General features: G+C 33.2%; 1 protein-coding gene and 2 long non-coding RNA genes across 21 annotated transcripts in view; 2 read left to right on the top strand and 1 right to left on the bottom strand.

Moving 5' to 3' along the window:
• The window catches only part of LOC127710319 (uncharacterized), a 49,413-nt gene extending 45,963 nt beyond the window's left edge, over positions 1-3,450 (top strand). The window contains exon 3 of one of the 2 annotated variants that reach the window (XR_007986124.1): positions 3,136-3,450. This is a non-coding gene — a long non-coding RNA (uncharacterized LOC127710319). Of the gene's footprint in view, positions 1-2,872 lie in introns of both variants that reach the window. The other variant, XR_007986125.1, reaches the window with a different exon arrangement.
• The window catches only part of LOC127710315 (uncharacterized), a 644,133-nt gene that overhangs the window by 159,942 nt on the left and 459,255 nt on the right, over positions 1-24,936 (top strand). For 3 of the 5 annotated variants that reach the window (XR_007986108.1, XM_052216116.1, XM_052216115.1), the window contains exons 8-10: positions 4,192-4,218; positions 7,398-7,820; positions 23,085-23,375. The exons of 1 other annotated variant lie outside the window; for it this stretch is intronic. Coding sequence is in view for 3 of the 4 variants with exons in the window: in XM_052216116.1 (XP_052072076.1) it covers positions 4,192-4,218; positions 7,398-7,820; positions 23,085-23,375 (741 nt within the window). In the remaining variant the exon portion in view is untranslated. The remainder of the gene's footprint in view (positions 1-4,191; positions 4,219-7,397; positions 7,821-23,084; positions 23,376-24,936) is intronic. One more of the 5 variants, XM_052216114.1, reaches the window with a different exon arrangement.
• Positions 11,537-16,021, bottom strand: LOC127710317 (uncharacterized). 14 transcript variants are annotated; one of them, XR_007986115.1, is made up of 8 exons: positions 15,812-16,021; positions 15,140-15,308; positions 14,467-14,971; positions 13,962-14,129; positions 13,458-13,625; positions 12,617-13,121; positions 11,826-11,943; positions 11,537-11,657 (listed from the first exon to the last, which is right to left on the bottom strand). It is a non-coding gene; the product is annotated as an uncharacterized LOC127710317 (long non-coding RNA). The 14 variants fall into 14 exon arrangements; XR_007986112.1 differs by lacking the exon at positions 11,537-11,657 and having other exon boundaries at positions 11,665-11,943; XR_007986118.1 differs by lacking the exons at positions 11,537-11,657; positions 11,826-11,943 and adding an exon at positions 11,977-12,111.

The following is a 24,936-nucleotide window of genomic DNA, read 5'->3' on the forward strand; positions in this document are numbered from 1 at the left end:
CCGTGTACTGTGGACACATTCTTGTTTATAAATTTTACTCAGTCATGAAAAATTGAACCCTCTCCCATAGAAAATTGAACTCTCCTTGAAGACATTTTTGTTTAATAAACTGAATGTGATTAATTCTCTGTGAAATACTGGTTGTTTCAAGCATGACTGTCAAGATTTGGCATAATCAGTTCAATTGTTTGAGAGAAATTTAATATAATGTAAGACGACATCTACAGCGATTTGAGCAAAATTTCTTTGAAAAATCCAAATCACACCACATCATGATAGAATATAGTGTGGATCAATAAATTCACCAATATATTATATATGATACAAAAGATGACTCTTAAGATGATAAAAACCACTAATGTACCTTTTTGTCTTTATTATAAGGCCCCTTATGGTCCATTTAACCTCTCATTCCCTTAAAATTTTAACATTTTTCGTCTAATAAACAAAATTTTGGGGTAACATTCACATATTTATGTAAGGAATGTGAACAAATGAGTAATTGAACTGTTCAAACTGAATGAGCTATCCATATAAAAGTTAACTGACTCCATGGAGGTTTCAATAAGTCCTTACATGAAACTTAATTTTAAGACGCGTTCCAGAGAGGGACATAAAATTGTTCCCTTTGTGTGAATGATTTGTTGTTACTGCTTCAAAAAATATTTCATTTACTTATTACTGTATATTTCTTAAAGAATTATTTGGAAACAGTTTTCTTGCATAGCCCAACATAAGAAATAAGGAGAAAAAGTCAGAAAAAACTTCCCAAAACACTGAGTATGGCTTGCTCTGCCTACTCATATTCATGGTATAACCCTATTTCAAGGCAATTTTCCCTAAATGTGTTTTTGAGACTAAATCCACTTAGGCAGTTTGCTATATTTGAGTGAAATAGCATGAAATTTTAGAAAAAATGAGAGTACATACAAGGCCAAAGGTGCATATGCAGCTTCCCATTTAGGAGTAATACCAACATTGATTTTCCCCTATTAGTCTGTTAAATTGGCACTTTTTAAAAAAATTGTGAAGAAGTTATCTTTGTTTCAAATAAAGAAATACTTAGCATGAGTCAAGTTTGGTCCTGTCCAGTACTACAGTGAAAATTTCACTGTCACATAACATTTGATTTCATTGCATATAAGATAATAACCATCAGCAGAAGTAAACCAATCAAATTTTCACCCCTTTTTATACGACCGCAAAAAAATTTTTGTGGTCGTATATTGGTATGACGTTGGCGTCGTCGTTGTCTGGCGTCGTCCGAAGACACATTGGTTTTCGCACTCTAACTTTAGTGAATGGATCTCTATGAAATTTTACCACAAGGTTCAATACCACAAAAGGAAGGTTGGGATTGATTTTGGGGGTTATGGTACCAACAGTAAAGGAATTAGGGGCCAAAAAGGGGCCAAAAATAAGCATTTTTGTAACTTCCAGACATAACTTGTGTGTTAGTGTATGGATCTCTCTGACATTGTACCACAAGGTTCCACATCACAAAAGGAATGCTGGGATTGATTTTGGGGGTAATTGCCTCAAAATTTTAGGAATTAGGGGCCAAAAAAGGGGCAAAAAACAAGCATTTTTCTAGTTTCATGACAATAACTTGTGTGTAAGTGTATGGATCTTTCTGAAATTGTACTACAAGGTTCCATATCACAAAGGGAAAGCTGGAATTGAGTTAGGGGGTAATTGCCGAAATGAATAGGAATTGGGGGCCAAAAAGGGGCAAAAAATAAGCATTTTTCTAGTTTCCAGACAATAACTTGTGTTCAAGTGTATGGATATCTCTGAAATTGTACTGCAAGGTACCATACCACAAAGGGAAGGCTGGGATTGATGATGGGGGTAATTGCCTCAATATTTTAGGAATTAGGGGCCAAAAAGGGGCAAAAAACAAGCATTTTTCTAGTTTCAGGACAATAACTTGTGTGTAAGTGTATGGATCTTTATGAAATTGTACTACAAGGTTCCATATCACAAAGGGAAAGGTGGGTTTGAGTTTGGGGGTAATTGCCCTAAACGTTTAGGAATTTGGGGCCAAAAAGGGGCCAAAAAACAAGCATTTTTCTAGTTTCAAGACAATAACTTGTGTTCAAGTGTATGGATCTCTCTGAAATTGTACTGCAAGGTACCATACCACAAAGGGAAGGCTGGGATTGAGTTTGGGTGTGATGAATCATAAGGGGGTTCAAAAAATTTGGAGGGGGGGGGGGGATTTCCTTTTTTTTCTTTTTTTCCTTTTTTTTTTCTTTTAAAATTTTCCATTTTAAGTTGGTTATTTCTGATTTATATTTAAAAGCAAATAATAATGATATGGTAGGAGATACACACCAAACAGGATGTGTAAATTATTATATAATAAGTATTGTGCAATAGAAAGAAATTTTCAATTGCACAGTATTGCACAATAGCAAGAAATCTTCAATTGCACAGTATTGCGCAATATCAAGAAATCTTCAATTGCACAGTATTGCGCAATAGCAAGAAATATCCAATAGCACAATATTGAGCAATAGCAAGAAATTGTCAATTGTACAGTATTGCGCAATAGCAAGAAATATTTAATTGCACAGTATTGTGCAAAAGAAGATACTTCATATAAATTGCTTATTTCTTGACCAATTTCAATGGGGTTTTATTCTTGAACTCTTGGGGTTCTTTAATATGCTGAATCTAACCGTGTATTTAGTTTTTGGATTTGGGCCCCGTTTTTAAATTGGTCCACATTGAGGTCCAAAGGGTCCAAAATTAAACTTTGTTTGATTTCATCAAAAATTGAATTATTGGGGTTCTTTGATATGCCGAATCTAACTGTGTATTTAGATTCTTAATTTTTGGTTCCGTTTTCAAATTGGTCTACATTAAGGTCCAAAGGGTCCAAAATTAAACTTAGTTTGATTTTAACAAAAATTGAATTCTTAGGGTTCTTTGATATGCCGAATCTAAACATGTATTTAGATTTTTGATTATGGGCCCAGTTTTCAAGTTGGTCCAAATCGGGGGTCCAAAATTAAACTTTGTTTGATTTCAACAAAAATTGAATATATGGGGTTCTTTGATATGCTGAATCTAACCATGTATTTAGATTATTCATTTTTGGGCCCCATTATCAACTTTGTCCACATTGAGGTCGAAAGGGTCCAAAATTAAACTTTGTTTGATTTCATCAAAAATTGAATTCTTGGGGTTCTTTGATATGCTGAATCTAACCATGTATTTAGATTTTGGATATTGGACCATAATAGGTGAATGTCCAATTTAAATTTTTTAAGTTCTTAGACCACATTCATTCTGTGTCAGAAACCTATGCTGTGTCAAATATTTAATCACAATCCAAATGCAAAGCTGTATCAAGCTTGAATGTTGTGTCCATACTTGCCCCAACTGTTCAGGGTTCGACCTCTGCGGTCGTATCAAGCTGCGCCCTGCGGAGCATTTTATTTCCTGTTGACAAGCTTTAGTAACCATGTCACCTGAAGTTTCAAAAATATTTTATAGAAACAGCAAATAAAAAAAGAATGGTGCCTAAATTTGAAACACTCAAGATCAGATGTACTATGATTTGGTGGTGTTACACCTTTATAGACCACAGATTTTCAAATTGTCATAGCTATTCAAATTACTTACTCTATCTATATAGTTATAATGCTGAACCTAATGTACATTTGACATTCATTTAAAGGAAATACAGGGGGGTTGAATTTTTTATTATAGGATTTTGACACTGGTTCAATTTACCATATAGAAAATTGACCTAGTGTTCAATTTTCAGTGGTTTCAATTTTCCATATATATATATATGACACTGGTATAGGTCTTGATAGATAATTCTACAGGAGCCTGTTGTTCAGTGGTTGTTGTTATTTGGTGTGGTTCAAAGATGTTTCTCATTTCTTGTTTTTAATGTAGATTAGACCTTTGGTTTTCCTGTTTGAATTGTTATACACTAGTCATTTTAGGGCCCTTTATATCTTGCTGTTTTGGTGCGAGCCAAGGCTCTGTGTTGAAGGCTATACTTTGACCTATAATTTTTTACATTTTATACATTGTGACTTGGATGGAGAGTTGTCTCATTGGCACTCATACCACATCTTCTTATTTATATCTACAGGTAAAATCAAATTCAAAACCAAATCTAAGGCTGACATTATATAAAATATTTAATATCTGCCTTCTTTTTTTCAGTTCTCATTGGATTTCTCTTCTGCAGTGGTAAGTGTGTCAATAAACTTATCAATAAAAAAAATACTCAACAATGATTATTAGTATGTTTCCATTAGCCATATTAAGCTGATCTTAGTGAAAATCATCTAGGTAGTTTGTCCTTTTCTACCTGTAGCCATAACATCAGCTCATTACTACAGGGGTCTGGGTTCAAGTCTCACTAGAGTCATGTGCATAAATGGCAAGTACACTCAGTCTACTGGTATGAGACAGAGCATTTTGCTTACAACATGAAGAAGTATAATTCTCTATTTTTTTCACCATTTTCACATTTCTCAACCGATTGTGAAAAAATTGTTCTCACTGATGAAATATCTGTTCTCGGCAAACGATTGGTAGAAATTTAATTATGACGTCATATTTTCCTGGTTTCTTCTGAATTTCCTATTGTGATGTCATGAAAAAAGGCGACAATGTCTGATGACGTTACATATAAACAACACAACTTTGAAAAGGAAGAATAACAATCATTAGAGAAACAGCTAGATTCCACCACTATAACTTGTGTATTAAGATATTTCTCCACTCTCAAAAGTTAAATTTTAATAATTTTAAAAGTTCGACAAGCCTCATGCTTTTAATGTTAAAATTTTACTGTCTCGAGTGGAGAAATATCGTAACACACTTGTTGCTGTGGTGGAATTTATATTCACCTTAATCATATATCATGTATATATGCATCTATTAACAGAAATAAGTTATAAACTGAAATGGTAACAAATTATCAGGTGAATGTGAGAATTAATTGCAAATATTTTTCCCTAAGGTATATCTGAAGTTTGTATAGTTATGTCAGTTGGCATTGACATTTTTAGCTCACCTGGCCCTATGGTCCAATTGAGCTTTTCTGATCACTTGGCGTCCGTCGTCGTCCATTAACTTTTACAAAAATTTTCTCCTCTGAAACAACTGGGCCAAATTTAACCAAACTTTGCTACAATCATTATTAGGGTATTAAGTTTAAAAAATGTGTCTGACGACCCCGCCTACCAACCAACATGGTGGCCATGGCTAAAAATAGAACATAGGGGTAAAATGCAGTTTTTGGCTTATATTTCTGAAACTTAAGCATTTAGAGCAAATCTGACATGGGGTTTAGATCTATCTGCTCTTAAATTTTCAGACGAATCAGACAACCTGTTGTTGGGTTGCTGCCCCTGAATTGGTAATTTTAAGGAAATTTTGCAGTTTTTGGTTATTATCTTGAATATTATTATAGATAGAGATAAACTGTAAACAGCAATAATGTTCAGCAAAGTAAGATCTACAAATAAGTCAACTTGACCAAAATTGTCAATTGACCCCTTAAGGACTTATTGCCCTTAATAGTCAATTTTTAACAATTTTTCGTAAATTTTGTAATCTTTTACAAAAATCTTCTCCACTTAATCTATTGGGCCAAATAGAATTAAACTAAGCCACAATTTTCAATAGGGTATCTTGATTGAAAAATGTATCCGATGACCCTACCAACATGGCCAACCATGGCTACAAATAGAACATAGTTGTTTACTATAGAAGTCTACAGGAAAATTGTAAAAAAAACAATTTCAAATGGTCACAACTGGAAAACTAATTTTCATAATGATAAAGGGGTCTAAGGTAACTATTGTAAGTCTACAATGGGATGACTTTATTTTTTTCCATGGGAGGGTGCAATTTTTTCAGGAGGGGGTGCTTATAATTTCTGCTTGATATTTTCTTATCCTTATATTGGAGTTATTGCCCATAAATGACGATTTATACCATTTTTTTTGCGTTTTGCCTTATATGATAAAAATTATAATAGATAGATAGAAACTTAAATAATCAAAAATGATAAGCAAGACAAGACCTACAATCAAGTCAAATTTTACCGATATAATTAGTAGATTGTTACTCTTTATAGGAGTTATTGCCCTTAAATTAGGAATTTTTTTTTACCCTCTTTTGTGTTTGGAGCAAAAGCTAAAAAAGATAGAGAGAAACTAAACAGACTTCAATGATCAGCAATATAAGATAATATGTCTTTTGATTGAGTTAAGCCATTTCAATTGATATTTTATAGTGTGTCTTTCTATGTTGTGATGTTACACTATTGTTTCAGATAAGGGTGAAGGTTTGGTACCATTAAAACGTTTAAACCCGCTGCAATTGTTTGCACCTGTCCTAAGTCAGCAATCTGATGTTCAGTAGTTGTAGTTTGTTGATGTGGTTCATAAGTGTTTCTTGTTTCTCGTTTTTTTATATAGATTAGACCGTTGGTTTTCCCGTTTGAATGGTTTTACACTAGTAATTTTTGGGGCCCTTTATACATGTTATAGCTTGCTGTTCGGTGTGAGCCAAGGCTCCGTGTTGAATACCGTACTTTGACCTATAATGGTTTACTTTTATAAATTTGAATGTCGAACACACAATAAAACTTATAAATCTTTATGCAGAATAAAGACTAACTTTCAAAATTTTTGTAGACAAAATCCACTAAATTACCAGTGTCTATGTGGGGAATCGAACTCAAGACCTTAAGCATATGAAGCCACGATTCATACCCCTACACCAGGACAACTGGATACAAACTCTATGTTAATTACACATAATTTTAAACATTGTATCTGGGCTTATAAAGGGTATATACTATATAGTAATATATAAAGTATATATTACAATTATTGTATTTTAAACTAGATGTTATGAAGCGTAAATGTTTTTTTTTCATATTGTCTTGAAGAGCTGGGATGTAAAATAATTATCCCACTCGGATAAGATCACCCTCTGGCCTCAGTCTTGGCCATTTATATTTTAGATATTCTAATAGTATTGCACGGCAGGGGTATCCTTTTGAGAGGTCACTCACATTCCTAATTTTGTTTCAGGTCAGGTTTAATGTTTTGTATTGGGTTTGTATTATATCAGAAATTGTTCATAAAAGGTCAATCAAGAACACAACATAAATCTATTGTACGGAGTGCATGTGTCCATCTGACATGGTTCAGTTGACTTTGACCTCAATTTCTGGATCACTGAGCTTCACAAAGTAATTTGAATATTGTAGGAGATGCAAAATAAATATCAGTTTAATTTTTACAGGCATTGCCGATAAGTCTTGTGGGATCTATAATGACGAATGGTTTGAAGAAATATTTTGTAAAATTGTCATACTCATTATTGTATCCCTTTTATTTTTACAGTTCCACATGTAACAAGCATTTTACTGAAATCAAGGCTCAAACTGTCTTTGAAAAGAAAAGAAAATGAATTCATGATTTTGAATGGAGACAATGTCAAAATAGAATGTAATGTTAAGTCATACATTCCTGTTCGTTCAGTTACCTGGCAGAAAGAAATAGATGGTGAAATTAAACATATCACTCCATCTATGGAAAAATATGAAATGAATTGTGAAAAAAGGCCATCTTTGACAATAGATAATTTTAATGCTGGTGATCAAGGAAAGTACAGATGTATAGTAAGAAATGCTGTTGGTCTGAGGAACGAAATGTTTGTTAGCTGTAGCAACTTCATGTCAAGAGTTGGTTGGTTGAAAGGATTTGTGACAGTATTACAACATATTCCTGCATTCCACAACGAAGATATGACATTACATTCTTACGGTAGGTTGAAAGTATAATTACTAACTAAATGTTAACTTACATTACAGCTAGGATACAGAAATTTTTCCACACAGTTTTGGTTCATTTTAAGAGGATTTGAAAGTTGTGGTAATTTTTATCAAACTGATCAAACTCTTACCATAAATCACAGAACAAACAAACTTTTATCTTCTACGATTTAAACAGCAGGAAATTTCTGCCCTCTTTGTGAAAAAATCAAGAATGATTTGTCAAATGCAAAATTTGAAAATTGAAAGATTTAGATAAATAAAATTTTATAAAATTTCATGTGAATCAAGCAGGCTTATTTTAATTTGAAAAAATAAAAATAGGAAGTTTCAAGTTAATCATAAATAAAAAATTAATATGGATTCATCTACAGATTATGGAATAGCAGGAAATCATTGTACTATTGAATTTATTACTTGTTTTAACCAATAGTAGTTACAATTTTCATTAAAATTATTGTTTTTGTATTTACGTCGGGATTTGTTTAAAAGGCAGTTAAGTATAATCTATCCAGCACTATAATTAAAAGCTATTTGGGATAGGGAGGAACTTTGAAAAGCCAAATACGATCTTCAAAAGAATCTACAAATAAGCTAGTTGATATTGCAGAAATCTTTTATTGACTCTTTAGAGGAGTTATTACCATTAAATGACAATTTTTATACAACCACAAAAATTGCGGTAATATATTGGTATCACGTCGTCAGCGTCGTCCGAAGACATTTGGTTTCTGGACAATAACTTTAGTTTAAGTGTATGGATCTCTATGAAATTTAATCAAAAGGTTCAATACCACAAAAGGAAGGTTGGGATTGTTTTTGGGGGTGATGGTCCCAACCGTTTAGGAATTAGGGGCCAAAAAGGGGCCAAAACAAACATTTTTCGAGTTTCATGACAATAACTTGTGTACAAGTATTTTGATTGCTCTGAAATTGTATCACAAGGTCACAAGGTTCAATACTACAAATAGAAGGTTGGGATTCATTTTGGGGGTAATTGGCCAAACCGTTCAGGAATTAGGGGCCAAAAAGGGTCTAAAAAAAGCATTTTTAGCTCACCTGGTCCGAAGGGCCAAGTGAGCTTTGCTCATCACTTGGCGTCCAGCGTCCGTCGTCGTCGTCGTTAGCTTTTTACAAAAATCTTCTCCTCTGAAACCACTGGGCCAAATTTAACCAAACTTGGCCACAATCATCATTAGGGTATCTAGTTTAAAAAACGTGTCCGATGACCCCGCCAACCAACCAAGATGGCCGCCATGGCTAAAAATAGAACATAGGGGTAAAATGTAGGTTTTGGCTTATATCTATGAAACCAAAGCATTTAGAGTAAATCTGACATAGGGTAAAACTGATCATCAGGTCAAGATCTATCTGCCCTTAAATTTTCAGACAAATCTGACAACCTGTTGTTGGGTTGCTGCCCCTGAATTGGTAATTTTAAGGAAATTTTGCAGTTTTTGGTTATTATCTTGAATATTATTATAGATGGAGATAAACTGTAAACAGCAATAATGTTCAGCAAAGTAAGATCTACAAATAAGTTGTCATGACCAAAATTGTCAGTCGACCCCTTTAGGAGTTATTGCCCTTAATAGTCAATTTTTAACAATTTTTCGTAAATTTTTGTAATCTTTTACAAAAATCTTCTTCTCTGAAACTACTGAGACAAATTTAACCATACTTGGCCATAATCATTATTGGGGTATCTAGTTTAAAAAATTTGTCCGATGCCCCCGCCTTCCAACCATCATGGCCAAGTTGGTTAAAAATAGAACATAGGGGTAAAATGCAGTTTTTGGTTTATATCTCTGAAACTAAAGCATTTAGAGCAAATCTGACAGGTGGCAAAAATGTTCCTCAGATTTAGATTTATCTGCCCTGAAATTTTCAGACGAATCCGACAACCCATTGTTGGGTTGCTGCCCCTGAGTTAGTAATTTTACAAAAGTTTGCAGTTTTTTTTGTTATTAGATATCATTATAATATCTAATATCAAATACTATTAATTATGATTTTAACCTTATTTTACATGATTTCCAAAGCATCAGTAAATACAGGTGAGCGACACAGGCTCTTGAGAGCCTCTAGTTCTAGTTTCAGACAATAACTTGTGTTTAAGTGTATGGATGTCTCTTAATTTGTACCACATTTTACAAAAAGAAAATTTCCTTAAAATTAATTTTTTTGGAAAACGGGGGGGGGGGGGGGGAGGCCGGGAGGGTAAAAAAAAATTGGGGGGGGGGAGGGAGATTTTTTTTCATCAAAAGGAAATTCTCTTCAAATATTATTTTTTTTTGAAGGAGGCAAGGATTTGTATAGTGAGAAGGATTGGAATCTCACGGTATATCGACACTTCTCGCGTATTGTGAGATGTTACGTACTCGCCACTTTACATTGATACTCGCCTGCATGTGTAAATATCTGGTTATATCGCTTGGTTGACAACGTTATAAACACACACAATTATTTTGCTTTCTTTATGGTAAGCTACGATCTATTTACGATATTTTGTTGAGACTTAACGATGAAATAATTCTTATTTCTCTTAAATTACAAAGTGATTATTACCTAAATCGACCAAAAGGAACTGTTGGCGTTTATAAAGTCTATCTCTGCAATTTTCGTATTAAAATTAAGTTTGTAAATTTTATATTCATGCCGGAAAAAGATTAAAGTTGAATATTCCCCCTCATGTGACCGCAGTTTTGATAGTCCAATATTATCATCTTGATGATCATTTACTCAAAGAGGTAAATGAAATAATTATTTGATTGTCACAGCTTGTTGTTTGACTTTCTGTTCTTCTGTTTTTATAAATACGGATTATATCACTATACAAATCCTTGGAGGAGGGTAAAAAAAAAATTTTGGTGGTAAAAAAAAATTTTTTTTGGGGGGAGTCAATTTTTTTTTCCTCAAGATTTAAGAAATTGTCAATTTTCCAAAGAAAAAATTAAAAAGAAGATTTCTTCAAATATTTTTTTTGGAAAAAAGGGGGGGTAAAAAAAAATTTTTGGGGGGTCCAAAGAAAAATTGGGGATCACAATTTATTTTGCTAATTCTTTGTATATAGTCTGAAAACAGATTTACTAAGTATTGCGCAACAGCACAGTGTATTGCACAAAAGCAAGAAATCTTCAATTGAATATAAATTCAAATCATATAACCAATTTCAAGTTCTTTGACTACATTTATTCTGTGTCAAAAACCTATAATGTGTCAAATATTTAATTACAATCCAAATTCATACCTGTATCAAGCTTGAATATTGTGTCCATTTTTGGCCCAACTGTTCAGGGTTGGACCTCTGTGGTTGCATCCAGCTGCGCTAGGCGAAGCAGTTTATTAGCTAAGTAGATTCCCCAAGGGCAAACTAGTTATAAATATCAATTAATAAAAGTTTTATTTCACTTATAAATTATGTTTCAATCAAACCTGGATACTGATTGGCAAGCTATACATTATGTAAAAAATTTGTTGCTTTGAGCACTGAATGCTTAATTATACCCCACGCAACGAGTTGCGAAGGGTATAATGTTTTTGACCCGTCCGTCCGTCTGTCCGTCAGTCCGTCTGTCTGTCCGTCCGTCCGTCAGTCCGTCAGTCCTGTTTCTTGTCATCGCAACTCCTCTCAAACCACAAAACAGAATTTCACGAAAACTTTTTAGATAATAAGGACATTCTATGTAGTTGTGCATATCGACAGGGAATTACGAGTCAATTCTTTTTCTAAAAGTTACGCCCCTTTGAACTTATTTACTTTAATGTACTACTGCAACAATTTGTCATCGCAACTCCTCTCAAACCACACAACAGAATTTCATGAAACCTTTTCAGATAAAAAGGACATACTACCTAGATGTGCATATCGACAGGAAATTACGATTCAATTTTTTTTCCAGGAGTTACACCCCTTTGAACTTATTTGCCCAATATACTACTGCAACCTTTTGTCATCGCAACTTCTCTCAAACCACACAACAGAATTTCATGGAACCTTTTCAGATAATAAGGACATACTACGTAGATGTGCATATCGACAGGAAATTACAATTCAATTTTTTTTCCAGGAGTTACGCCCCTTTGAACTTATTTGCCCAATATACTACTGCAACCTTTTGTCATCGCAACTCCTCTCAAACCCCACAACAGAATTTCATGAAACCTTTTCAGATAATAAGGACATACTACGTGGATGTGCATATCGACAGGAAATTACGATTCAATTTTTTTTCCAGGAGTTACGCCCCTTTGAACTTATTTGCCCAATATACCACTGCAACCTATTGTCATCGCAACTCCTCTCAAACCACACAACAGAATTTCATGAAACCTTTTCAGATAATAAGGACATACTACGTAGATGTGCATATCGACAGGAAATTACAATTCAATTTTTTTTCCAGGAGTTACGCCCCTTTGAACTTATTTGCCCAATATACTACTGCAACCTTTTGTCATCGCAACTCCTCTCAAACCACACAACAGAATTTAATGAAACCTTTTCAGATAATAAGGACATACTACGTAGATGAGCATATCGACAGGAAATTACGATTCAATTTTTTTTTGCAGGAGTTACGCCACTTTGAACTTATTTGCCCAATATACTACTGCAACCTTTTGTCATTGCAACTCCTCTCAAATTACACAACAGAATTTCATGAAACCTTTTCAGATAATAAGGACATACTACGTAGATGTGCATATTGACAGGAAATTACAATTCAATATTTTTTCCAGGAAGTACGACCCTTTGAACTTATTTGCCCAATATACTACTGCAACCTTTTGTCATCACAACTCCTCTCAAACCACACAACAGAATTTCATGAAACCTTTTCAGATAATAAGGACATACTACGTAGATGTGCATATCGACAGGAAATTACAATTCAATTTTTTTTCCAGGAGTTACGCCCCTTTGAACTTATTTGCCCAATATACCACTGCAACCTTTTGTCATCGCAACTCCTCTCAAACCACACAACAGAATTTCATGAAACCTTTTCAGATAATAAGGACATACTACGTAGATGTGCATATCGACAGGAAATTACAATTCAATTTTTTTTCCAGGAGTTACGCCCCTTTGAACTTATTTGCCCAATATACTACTGCAACTTTTTGTCATCACAACTCCTCTCAAACCACACAACAGAATTTCATGAAACCTTTTCAGATAATAAGGACATACTACGTAGATGAGCATATCGACAGGAAATTACGATTCAATTTTTTTTTGCAGGAGTTACGCCACTTTGAACTTATTTGCCCAATATACTACTGCAACCTTTTGTCATTGCAACTCCTCTCAAATTACACAACAGAATTTCATGAAACCTTTTCAGATAATAAGGACATACTACGTAGATGTGCATATTGACAGGAAATTACAATTCAATATTTTTTCCAGGAAGTACGACCCTTTGAACTTATTTGCCCAATATACTACTGCAACCTTTTGTCATCACAACTCCTCTCAAACCACACAACAGAATTTCATGAAACCTTTTCAGATAATAAGGACATACTACGTAGATGTGCATATCGACAGGAAATTACAATTCAATTTTTTTTCCAGGAGTTACGCCCCTTTGAACTTATTTGCCCAATATACCACTGCAACCTTTTGTCATCGCAACTCCTCTCAAACCACACAACAGAATTTCATGAAACCTTTTCAGATAATAAGGACATACTACGTAGATGTGCATATCGACAGGAAATTACAATTCAATTTTTTTTCCAGGAGTTACGCCCCTTTGAACTTATTTGCCCAATATACTACTGCAACCTTTTGTCATCGCAACTTCTCTCAAACCACACAACAGAATTTCATGGAACCTTTTCAGATAATAAGGACATACTACGTAGATGTGCATATCGACAGGAAATTACAATTCAATTTTTTTTCCAGGAGTTACGCCCCTTTGAACTTATTTGCCCAATATACTACTGCAACCTTTTGTCATCGCAACTCCTCTCAAACCCCACAACAGAATTTCATGAAACCTTTTCAGATAATAAGGACATACTACGTGGATGTGCATATCGACAGGAAATTACGATTCAATTTTTTTTCCAGGAGTTACGCCCCTTTGAACTTATTTGCCCAATATACCACTGCAACCTATTGTCATCGCAACTCCTCTCAAACCACACAACAGAATTTCATGAAACCTTTTCAGATAATAAGGACATACTACGTAGATGTGCATATCGACAGGAAATTACAATTCAATTTTTTTTCCAGGAGTTACGCCCCTTTGAACTTATTTGCCCAATATACTACTGCAACCTTTTGTCATCGCAACTCCTCTCAAACCACACAACAGAATTTAATGAAACCTTTTCAGATAATAAGGACATACTACGTAGATGAGCATATCGACAGGAAATTACGATTCAATTTTTTTTTGCAGGAGTTACGCCACTTTGAACTTATTTGCCCAATATACTACTGCAACCTTTTGTCATTGCAACTCCTCTCAAATTACACAACAGAATTTCATGAAACCTTTTCAGATAATAAGGACATACTACGTAGATGTGCATATTGACAGGAAATTACAATTCAATATTTTTTCCAGGAAGTACGACCCTTTGAACTTATTTGCCCAATATACTACTGCAACCTTTTGTCATCACAACTCCTCTCAAACCACACAACAGAATTTCATGAAACCTTTTCAGATAATAAGGACATACTACGTAGATGTGCATATCGACAGGAAATTACAATTCAATTTTTTTTCCAGGAGTTACGCCCCTTTGAACTTATTTGCCCAATATACCACTGCAACCTTTTGTCATCGCAACTCCTCTCAAACCACACAACAGAATTTCATGAAACCTTTTCAGATAATAAGGACATACTACGTAGATGTGCATATCGACAGGAAATTACAATTCAATTTTTTTTCCAGGAGTTACGCCCCTTTGAACTTATTTGCCCAATATACTACTGCAACCTTTTGTCATCACAACTCCTCTCAAACCACACAACAGAATTTCATGAAACCTTTTCAGATAATAAGGACATACTACGTAGATGAGCATATCGACAGGAAATTACGATTCAATTTTTTTTTCCAGGAGTTACGCCCCTTTGAACTTATTTGCCGAATATACTACTGCAACCTTTTGTCATTGCAACTCCTCTCAAATTACACAACAGAATTTCATGAAACCTTTTCAGATAATAAGGACATACTACGTAGATGTGCATATTGACAGGAAATTACAATTCAATTTTTTTTCCAGGAGTTACGCCCCTTTGAACTTATTTGCCCAATATACTACTGCAACCTTTTGTCATCGCAACTCCTCTCAAACCACACAACAGAATTTCATGAAACCTTTTCAGATAATAAGGACATACTACATAGATGTGCATATCGACAGGAAATTACGATTCAATTTTTTTTTCCAGGAGTTACGCCCCTTTGAACTTATTTGCCCAATATACTACTGCAACCTTTTGTCATTGCAACTCCTCTCAAATTACACAACAGAATTTCATGAAACCTTTTCAGATAATAAGGACATACTACGTAGATGTGCAAATTGACAGGAAATTACAATTCAATTTTTTTTCCAGGAGTTACGCCCCTTTGAACTTATTTGCCCAATATACTACTGCAACCTTTTGTCATCGCAACTCCTCTCAAACCACACAACAGAATTTCATGAAACCTTTTCAGATAATAAGGACATACTATGTAGATGTGCATATCGACAGGAAATTACGATTCAATTTTTTTCCAGGAGTTACGCCCCTTTGAACTTATTTGCCCAATATACCACTGCAATCTTTTGTCATCGCAACTCCTCTCAAACCACACAACAGAATTTCATGAAACCTTTTCAGATAATAAGGACATACTATGTAGATGTGCATATCGACAGGAAATTACAATTCAATTTTTTTTCCAGGAGTTACGCCCCTTTGAACTTATTTGCCCAATATACTACTGCAACCTTTTGTCATCGCAACTCCTCTCAAACCACACAACAGAATTTCATGAAACTGTGTAGATAATAAGGACATACTATGTAGATGTGCATATTGACAGGAAATTATGATTCAATTTTTTTTTCTGATACAATTTTTTTTCCTTACACTTATTTTATTTCTCCAATGACAATGTGGGGACATGGGGTATGTGAGCGCACTCACTAAGGTTCTTTCATTTCACATATCCTGAGTTCATTGGGGAATTCCTAAATTTATAAGGAATAATTAAAATATTATCAAATTGCTATGAACTCATTATGTGTGACTTTGAGGATTTTGTTTATTGACACATATCTCAGTATAAGTTGGATATGAGGGCAGAGACTTACATACAAAAGCTGGTTTAAGGCCAGGTCAAATGTTGGATATTGAAGGCAGAGACTTATATACAAAGCTGGTTAAATAAGGTCAGATCAAATGTTATTCATGATGTACCTGTTTCTGTGGATGATTAGTCAGGTGTCAGATACAATTCATTATACTTAGCACACTTACACACTTAAACAGGATAAAACAGTTTCCATAACAGACAATCAAATATAGCACACTATGACAACACAGATAAAAGTACTAAAGGATAGAATCAGCAAATATAGAAAATGACAATTAAACATATCTGGACTATATCAGAGAATTGTGTATAAAGGGGTTTTAACCTTGTATTACTATTTCGGATATTGGGCCCCATTTTTAAATTGGTCTACATTGAGGTCCAAAGGGTCCAAAATTAAACTTTATTTGATTTCATCAAAAATTGAATTATTACGGCTCTATGGTATGCTGAATCTTATTGTGCATTTAGATTTTTTATTTTGGGCCCTGTTTTCAAATTAGTCTATATTAAGGTTTGAAGGGTCCAAAACTAAACTTTGTTTGATTTCAACTAAAATTAAATTTTTTGGGTTTTTTTATATGCTGAATCTAACCATGTTGTTAGATTTTAGATATCAGACCAAACTAGGTAAATTAAATGTCCCATTTCAAATTTTTAAGATCTTTGACTACATTCATTTTGTGTCAGAAACCTATGTTATGCCAAAAATTTGATCACAATCCAAATTCAGACAGTATCAAGCTTGAATATTGTGTCCAAACTTGCGCCAACTGTTCAGGGTTCGACCTCTGCAGTCGTATCAGGCTGCGCTCTATGAAGCATTTTTTCTTCTTCTTATAAACAATTTTCATGTTTACTGGCAAATTGTACTATCCAATAGCTATTTATTAAAGCAGAGTCTATAATTCCCAGCTATAAAGAACTGATGAGACAATGAGTTTGAAAGTGGGTGACCCGGAATTTGACTTTTTTCCATGTTTTGGACTAAAATTTTTCAGCCTTAAAGAATGCTTACCCCATAAATCCCTCGCTATCCATTTGTACTATGCAATAACTATTTATTAAAGCATATCTATAGTCCCTAGCCATAAAGAACTGCATAGACATGGGTTGGAAAGTGGGTACCCCTAATATGCATTTTATAGAATTTGAATTTTTCCATGTTTCGGACGAAAATTTTCAGTCTTTAAGAATGCATACCCCAAAACTTCTTTGTGTCCAGAAAGAAAACCATGTGTCCAGTATGCATATATGCGCCTAGTACTATCCAATAGCTATGTATTACAGCAGAGTCTATAGTCCCTAGCCATGAAGAACTGTCTGGACAGTGGGTTAGAAAGTGGGTACTCCTAATGCCTTGTTTATAGTATTTGACTTTTTTCCATGTTTCATACAAAATTTTTGGCCTTTAAGAATGCTTACCCCAGAAATTCTTTGCTATCCTGTTGTAGAAATATCCAATAGCTATTTATTAACGCAGAGTCTTTAATTCCTAGCCATAAATAGCTTTTTAGACCTCTTAAATGTGAATTACTGGTCAAGTATGAATTTCATAGTTGCAAGTTTTTGTTTTGACTCAATATTGTGAGTTGTTATGTCGTTAACAATTTTCAAAATGTCACAAAAATGAATTCTTATGTAAACAGAAATTTTATTGATGGTAATAGATGTTAAGATAAGTTTAAAATTGATTTTATACATTTAATTTGTAAATATCGGCTACAATTGTGAATTAAGTAGTTGCAAGAAAAAGAAATGTATTTTTAACCGGATTTTCAAAGGAAATATCGGTTATTTAAATGGGGATGTACGGGGGACAGCTGGGCAGGCTGACGAGCGGCTGCCAAACAGTGTCAGCACAATAACATGAAAACGCTTTTACAAATTATTTTCAAATTTAAATATGTTGTTTCATGGGACTTAATGAAGGTCTAGTTCAATTTTCAAGATATTAGTATATGTATCTCCTTTGTGAGTTATCACCATTTTTAATATCCAAAAGTGGAATTTTTAAATATTTTACTCTTGTTATCTTTTTTAAGACTAAGCATAATGTCTTATCTCACAACAAAATATTGGAGTGACAGATTTATTTGAAAATTATCTATTTCTAAGTGGTAATGATTATAAGCTGTATTATTAGACATTTTGAAGTTAATTACATTATTAATTATTAATTAGATCTGGGTTATATCTTAGCATATAATATCGTTGGAGTGACAGATTTATTTGAAAATTTTCTGACTCCTGCTAAGATCTGTAGGACTGTATATATTAGACATTTTGTAGATAATTAAGTCTCCCTAAACCATATATATTCTTACCCCCACCCCCTTTCAATTTGAGAATGTGCTTTTATCTTGTAAACGGTTGAGATCCCCACCCCTAAACCATATATATTCTTGTATGGGACAATAAAACAAATCAAATGAAATATTTGGGGAGTCCATTGGGGTTCACCCCCACCCCGTTCTGTTTGAGAATTTGTAAATGGTCGAGATCCCCACCCCTTAACCATATATATTCTTGTATGGGACAATAAAACAAATCAAATGAAATATAGGGGAAGTCCATTGGGGTAACCCCCATCCCCTTCTGTTTGAGAAATTGTAAACGGTTGAGATCCCCACCCCTAAACCATATATATTCTTGTATGGGACAATAAAACAAATCAAATGAAATTTAGGGGAAGTCCACGAGGGTAACCCCACCCCCTTCTTTTTGAAAACTTGTAAACGGTTGAGATCCCCACCCCTAAACCATATATAATCTTTTATGGGACATTAAAACAAATCAAATGAAATAAAAGGTGAGTCCCCTGGGGTAACGTTAACCCCAACCCCCTTTTTTTTGAAAACTTGTAAACAGTCAAGATCTCCACCCTGAAACCATTTTTCTTCTTGTATATTACAATAAAACAAATCAAATGAAATAAAAGTCAAGTCCCTTGGGGTGTTTTTTGTGATGGAGTTTTTTTCCTTTGAACAGAAATTGTTAATTATATACATAAAGTTTGATTACACTAAGCCTTTATAGATAATTTTCACCTGTTTATATGTCCTGTAATCAGTTTACTAAACATATGGTTAATGTCTTATCTTGAGTGACAGATTTATTTGAAAATTTTCTGTTTTTTTAGTGTTGATGATTGAAAGCTATATAGTAGTAAATATAGTAAGAAATTTACTATTCATTATTAGACATTTTGAAGATAATTACAGATAAGTTTTATAGATTTTTAAAAGACATTGTATTAATGATAAATAAAATTTTTTCTTTTTTTTTTCTTTACTTTGGTAAATTGTAAATTGTTTGTTATTCTGTAAAAACTAATTTTCTGAATACTATATATAATTTTTTTATTAGGCGAACTCCTTTTAAAACTTAGCTGATATTGTCTATTAATAAACATATATTTAGATTTCTGATTTTGGGCCCAGTTTTCAAGTAGGTCCAAATCAGGGTCCAAGATTAAACTGTGTTTGATTTCAACATAACTTGAATATATATAGGGTTCTTTGAAATGCTGAATCTAAACCTGTATTTATTTTCATTATTAGTTAGATAATACCACATCGAGGTACTAAGAGTCCTAAATTAAACTTTTGTTTAATCAACAATTGAATTCTTTGGTTCTTTGATATGCTGATTTTAACAATGTTTGAGTGTTAAATCATATCTAATTTAAGAGAACTTAGTCAACACTGGTTGTTGTTATTATATTATTGATTATAATTTGAAAAATGACATCATATCTAATTTTATAGAACTTAGTCATCACTTTATATTCATTATAATCATAAAATTGAGAATGGAAATGGGGAATGTGTCAAAGAGACAACAACAAGACCATAGAACAGACAACAGCAGAAGGTCACCAACAGGTCTTCAATGCAGCGAGAAATTCCCGCACCCGGAGGCGTCCTTCAGCTGGCCCATAAACAAATATATATACTAGTTCAGTGATAATGAACGCCATACTAAACTCCAAATTGTACACAAGAAACTAAAATTAAAAATAATACAAGACTAACAAAGGCTAGAGGCTCCTGACTTGGGACAGGCGCAAAAATGCGGCAGGGTTAAACATGTTTATGAGATCTCAACCCTCCCCCTATACCTCTAGCCAATGTAGAAAAGTAAACGCATAACAATACGCACATTAAAATTCAGTTCAAGAGAAGTCCGAGTCTGATGTCAGAAGATGTAACCAAAGAAAATAAACAAAATGACAATAATACATAAATAACAACAGACTACTAGCAGTTAACTGACATGCCAGCTCCAGACTTCAATTAAACTGATTGAAAGATTATGTCTTCATCATATGAATATCAGGCACAATCCTTCCCGTTAGGGGTTTAGTATCATACCATCATAACATATATGAGAAGAACATAACCCGTGTCATGCCAACAACTGGTTTTTAAATAAATGTGTTTAGTGAAGATGCAAAGACCCTATAAGTGAATCAATATTAACGCCAAAATATGCAATCTTTAATGACCTGACAACAGTATCGTAACTATATCCTTTCTTAATAAGTCTATTTATAGGTTTTGTTAGCTTCAGAGGTGAATACTGACATTTTTGTGCTTTATAAAGAATATTTCCATAAAAAATTGGATGTGAAATACCTGAACGTATAAGAAGTCTGCATGTTGAGCTATATTTACGAATGATATCCTTATACCGATGATAAAATTTAGTAAATGTTTTGACTAGTTTGTGATATCGAAAACCCTGGTGTAATAATTTTTCAGTTATACATAAATTTCTCTCGTTAAAATCTAAAACATTGTTAAATACACGAGCTATCTATTTATCAAGTTTGAGTTATTTCCCTTTGCACAGAAAATATTTGGATAAAATTAAATTGTGTTTCATTTCAACTTAAATTAAATATATATAGGGTTCTTTCAAATGCTGAATCTAAACCTGTATTTAAATATTAGATTTTTGGGCCCAGTTTTCAAGTTGGTCCAAATCAGGGTCCAAAATTAAACTTTGTTTCATTCACAAAATTGAATTTATGTGGTTCCTTGAAATGCTGAATCTTACCATGTATTGAGAGATTTTGGATTGTGTGCTCCTTTATCAAATTGGTCCACATTGTGGTCCAAAGGGTCCTAAATTAAACTTTTGTTTGATTTCATTAAAAAATGAATTTTTGGAGTTCTTTGATATGCTGATTCTGACAATGTACTTAGATTTTGGATATTGGACCATAGTAGGTAATTAAATAAATGTACAATTTCAAATATTTCAGTTCTTTGACCACATTCATTTTGTGTCACAAACCTATGCTGTGTCAAATATTCAACCACAATCCAAATTCAGAGCAGTTTTAAGCTTAAATGAAGTGTCCATACTTGCTCAACTGTTCAGGGTTTGACCTCTGCAGGAAAATCTGGTTTGCTGTCACTCTGACAGCCTCTTGTTGTTATTTTATGTTGCTATGTATTCAAGTATTGAATATTGAATTTTTTAGTCAAAAATATTAGTAAAAAAAATAGCATAAAAGAGTTCTGAAGTTGTATAGAAAAGTAAAATAGTCGGTATTACATGTGAAAATTAATTTAAACCATAATTCTACATTTTTAAGGTGTTGATATGAGTAAGAAAATGGCAAATGTGGGATAAATATGCGTAAATACAAATAATATCATGGACTAAATATATCGCAATTTATTAGAATCTTTAATACTATTTTTCTTTTAAAATTGCTATTTACAGACCCTTAAATGTGAGTTACAAAATCGCATATCTTCAGTTATAAAGTTTTAAATAGAAGTTGCATGAGAAAATTAATTTTACATCAAAAGTCTTAATTTTTTAGTGTGAGTTTAAAAATTGCAAATGTTAAATAGGCGTTTATACAAATCACATCATGGACAAAACAAATAATATTTTGCTAGTTATAAAACTGTAAATATGAGTTAGAAATCTCTAAACTAAAGTTAAAAATTTGTTAATGGAATATATATAAAAATCTTTGATTTTATATATACTAGAAGATGCCCGTGAAATCTCGGTACAATTGGGCAAGTGTTGAAACAAAGAGTTTTTGAATTTGGCAGGCAGTACGTCGACTGAGCATGTGTGAACGCGTATAAGACACGGATCGATAACTGTTTCCGAATTTGGATATTTTCTCAAAAATTAACGTTTTCTGTGGAAAAAAATTGTTTCAAAGACAAATTTAGGAAGTATAAAACACTACATTTATACGTCATATCACAAATATTTATGACTTTGTATGGTTTCAGAGGAGTTGCGGTTCAATGAAATCGGTCTCTTCCTTTAGTAGAAGTCTTTTTTTCGAACAAAAAAGTCAAAAACCATGATTTTGAAAAAATAAAATTGTCGCTCAAGAAGTTTTCCAAATGCAATTGCAGAATAGCTTTTTATAATGAGAATTGCTGGATAGCTTGACACTAGTGTTTTGTGCCTTGTTGCAATGTGGTGTATGTGACACAGAAAAACTGGGTGTCTATTGTCTATGCCTATATCTTATGGTCTGGTAATGGCTCCCAGATGTATAATTCTTGTCAGATTTATATATTAAAGTATTTCTGTTTCTATTTCCTGAGATACTATTAAACAGAATGACTTCATATTTAGTCAGCAGCTGGACAGTGATGAGTTTTATTGGGATTTTTTTAGATCTGTTTGCCCATTCTTTGGATTTGTCAATACATTGAATGAACTAATACTTTTCGTTATACATTTATCCCTAGTTAATACTACTGAATAGAATGACTTTTAGTCCACAGTTGACCAGCTGTGGTAATAAATCAAGATGGAACATGATGAATTGTGTACTGTTTATTTACTTCAATATCTGTAAATGAAATATAAATATTCTTTGAGGTTCTAAATATTTAGTTTCTTGTTTTCAGACATTGATCTACAGTCAAAACAAACTGTATACAATGTTTATAAAGGAGATGATATAACTATGGAGTTTAATGATCAACAGAAACTGATAGCAGTCAAATGGTTTAAAAAAAATGACATATGGACAGAGCTGGACATAAGTAATGAACAGTTCAGTGGAGGTGTCCCTGATGTTCCATCTCTGACTATAAAGGTCACAAGAATAAGAAATGCTGGAAAATATTTATGCTTGCTGATATATGATAATGGTGAAACACAGAAGGCTTTATTTAAACTGAAAATAATACTTCAAGGTATGTATGGTCATTTGGTTTAACATAGTATTTATATATGAAATACTTAAAGGTTCATAAAGAGTGAGAATTGGATATCAACTCAAGTTATTTAATTTCAATATGATAATGAAGAAGCCTTTGTCAAGTTTATCATTGCTATTTTTTTTAAATAAGGAGAGTTAATATCAAGTGATATCCAATTCTCAACAGTTGCCATGGTTGTTAAACCTATTCCTCTTAATGATAATTATTTTCTTTGTGTTCAATAGAAAAGTCTGTGACTTGATGATCTCGTCTTTTGGACATATTTAAAGCTTACTTTACATAGAAGATTATTTTTTAGTAAGTTGCATTTATTCCCTTCTTGTTCAAGACATTTGGATGAATCTGAACGAGTGCAACTTATAATAATAGTAACCCAATTTGTGATTGCAACCGTAAAACTTATCTAGTGTCATTTTAGTTGCCAGCTCTTCCTTGCAATGTTCTCTGCACCTATTACATAATTGATATTTACATGGGCAAAATGCAGGTGCCACATGTGCAATAGAATCTGCTAACCTTTCCAGAGAACTTGAGATCCAGATTTTTAATAAGGTTCATGTTGCTCAGTCGTTAGTTTTCTATGTAACGTTTTGAAGTTTGCTGTTTGTCTTATCTTCATTTTGAGCCAGGAAAGAGGCAGTCGGAAACAGGCTTATTGGTGGTGTCAGGCGGACAGATGAACAGGCCAGCGGTAAAAAGTGGGTAGATCATTTGTACAATCAACTCCTACGGTTATTAACGCAGATTCCTGGAACTTTACAGGAAGATTAAGTTGTGCACCTGCTGTTATTGAATTGTTTGATGATTTTTTGGTCATTTTTCTTGACTTGAGAATTTAATTAGTCATTTTACAGCAAAATTAATGAAACAGGGTATACATTTTGTGTAATTAATGCAACTCCTTTAACAGTTTTCGACCTAGATCCCTGAAACATTGCTGAAAGATTGCACATATGTTAAAGTGATGCACCTGCTATTATGGAATTGTTTGATGATTTTTTTCTCATTTTTCAAGACTTTGGAAGTTGCCATTTTTAGCCAAATTTATGAAAGAGAGTACAAATTTTGTATAAAAAACAACAGAGATCCCTAAAACTTCACTGGAAGATTGCACATATGTTGAAGTTGTGCCATTTGTTTGCCATTCATATAGTTATGGTTCTTGAAGTATTACTTTATGTCTTTTTTGTGCAATAACTTGAGAATGGTTGATTCAATCAATTTTCACACTTTATTATTATTTTCAACTTTTGATGTCCCTTTGGTATCTTTCGCCTCTCTTTTATTATTTACCAATACAAAATGGAGGTCAAGTCAGATGTTTATAACTTTCAATTTTAGTGTTCAGGAGTTTTTGTTTTTAAGTGATAAAAAAAAAGCATCAATGTCATTTCAGTTAAATAGATTAGAGTCAATCAATCCTTTCTAAATTATAATTTTTGTTTTCTCATGAAGAGATAAGGGTCAGGTTCCATATGGAGATTTCCATGTTTGCTATTTATGAGTTCTGATCATTGATTGATTAAAATTGGAG

This window comes from Mytilus californianus, unplaced genomic scaffold (assembly GCF_021869535.1).
Source record: "Mytilus californianus isolate M0D057914Y unplaced genomic scaffold, xbMytCali1.0.p SCAF_70, whole genome shotgun sequence".
NCBI lineage: Eukaryota > Metazoa > Mollusca > Bivalvia > Mytilida > Mytilidae > Mytilus > Mytilus californianus.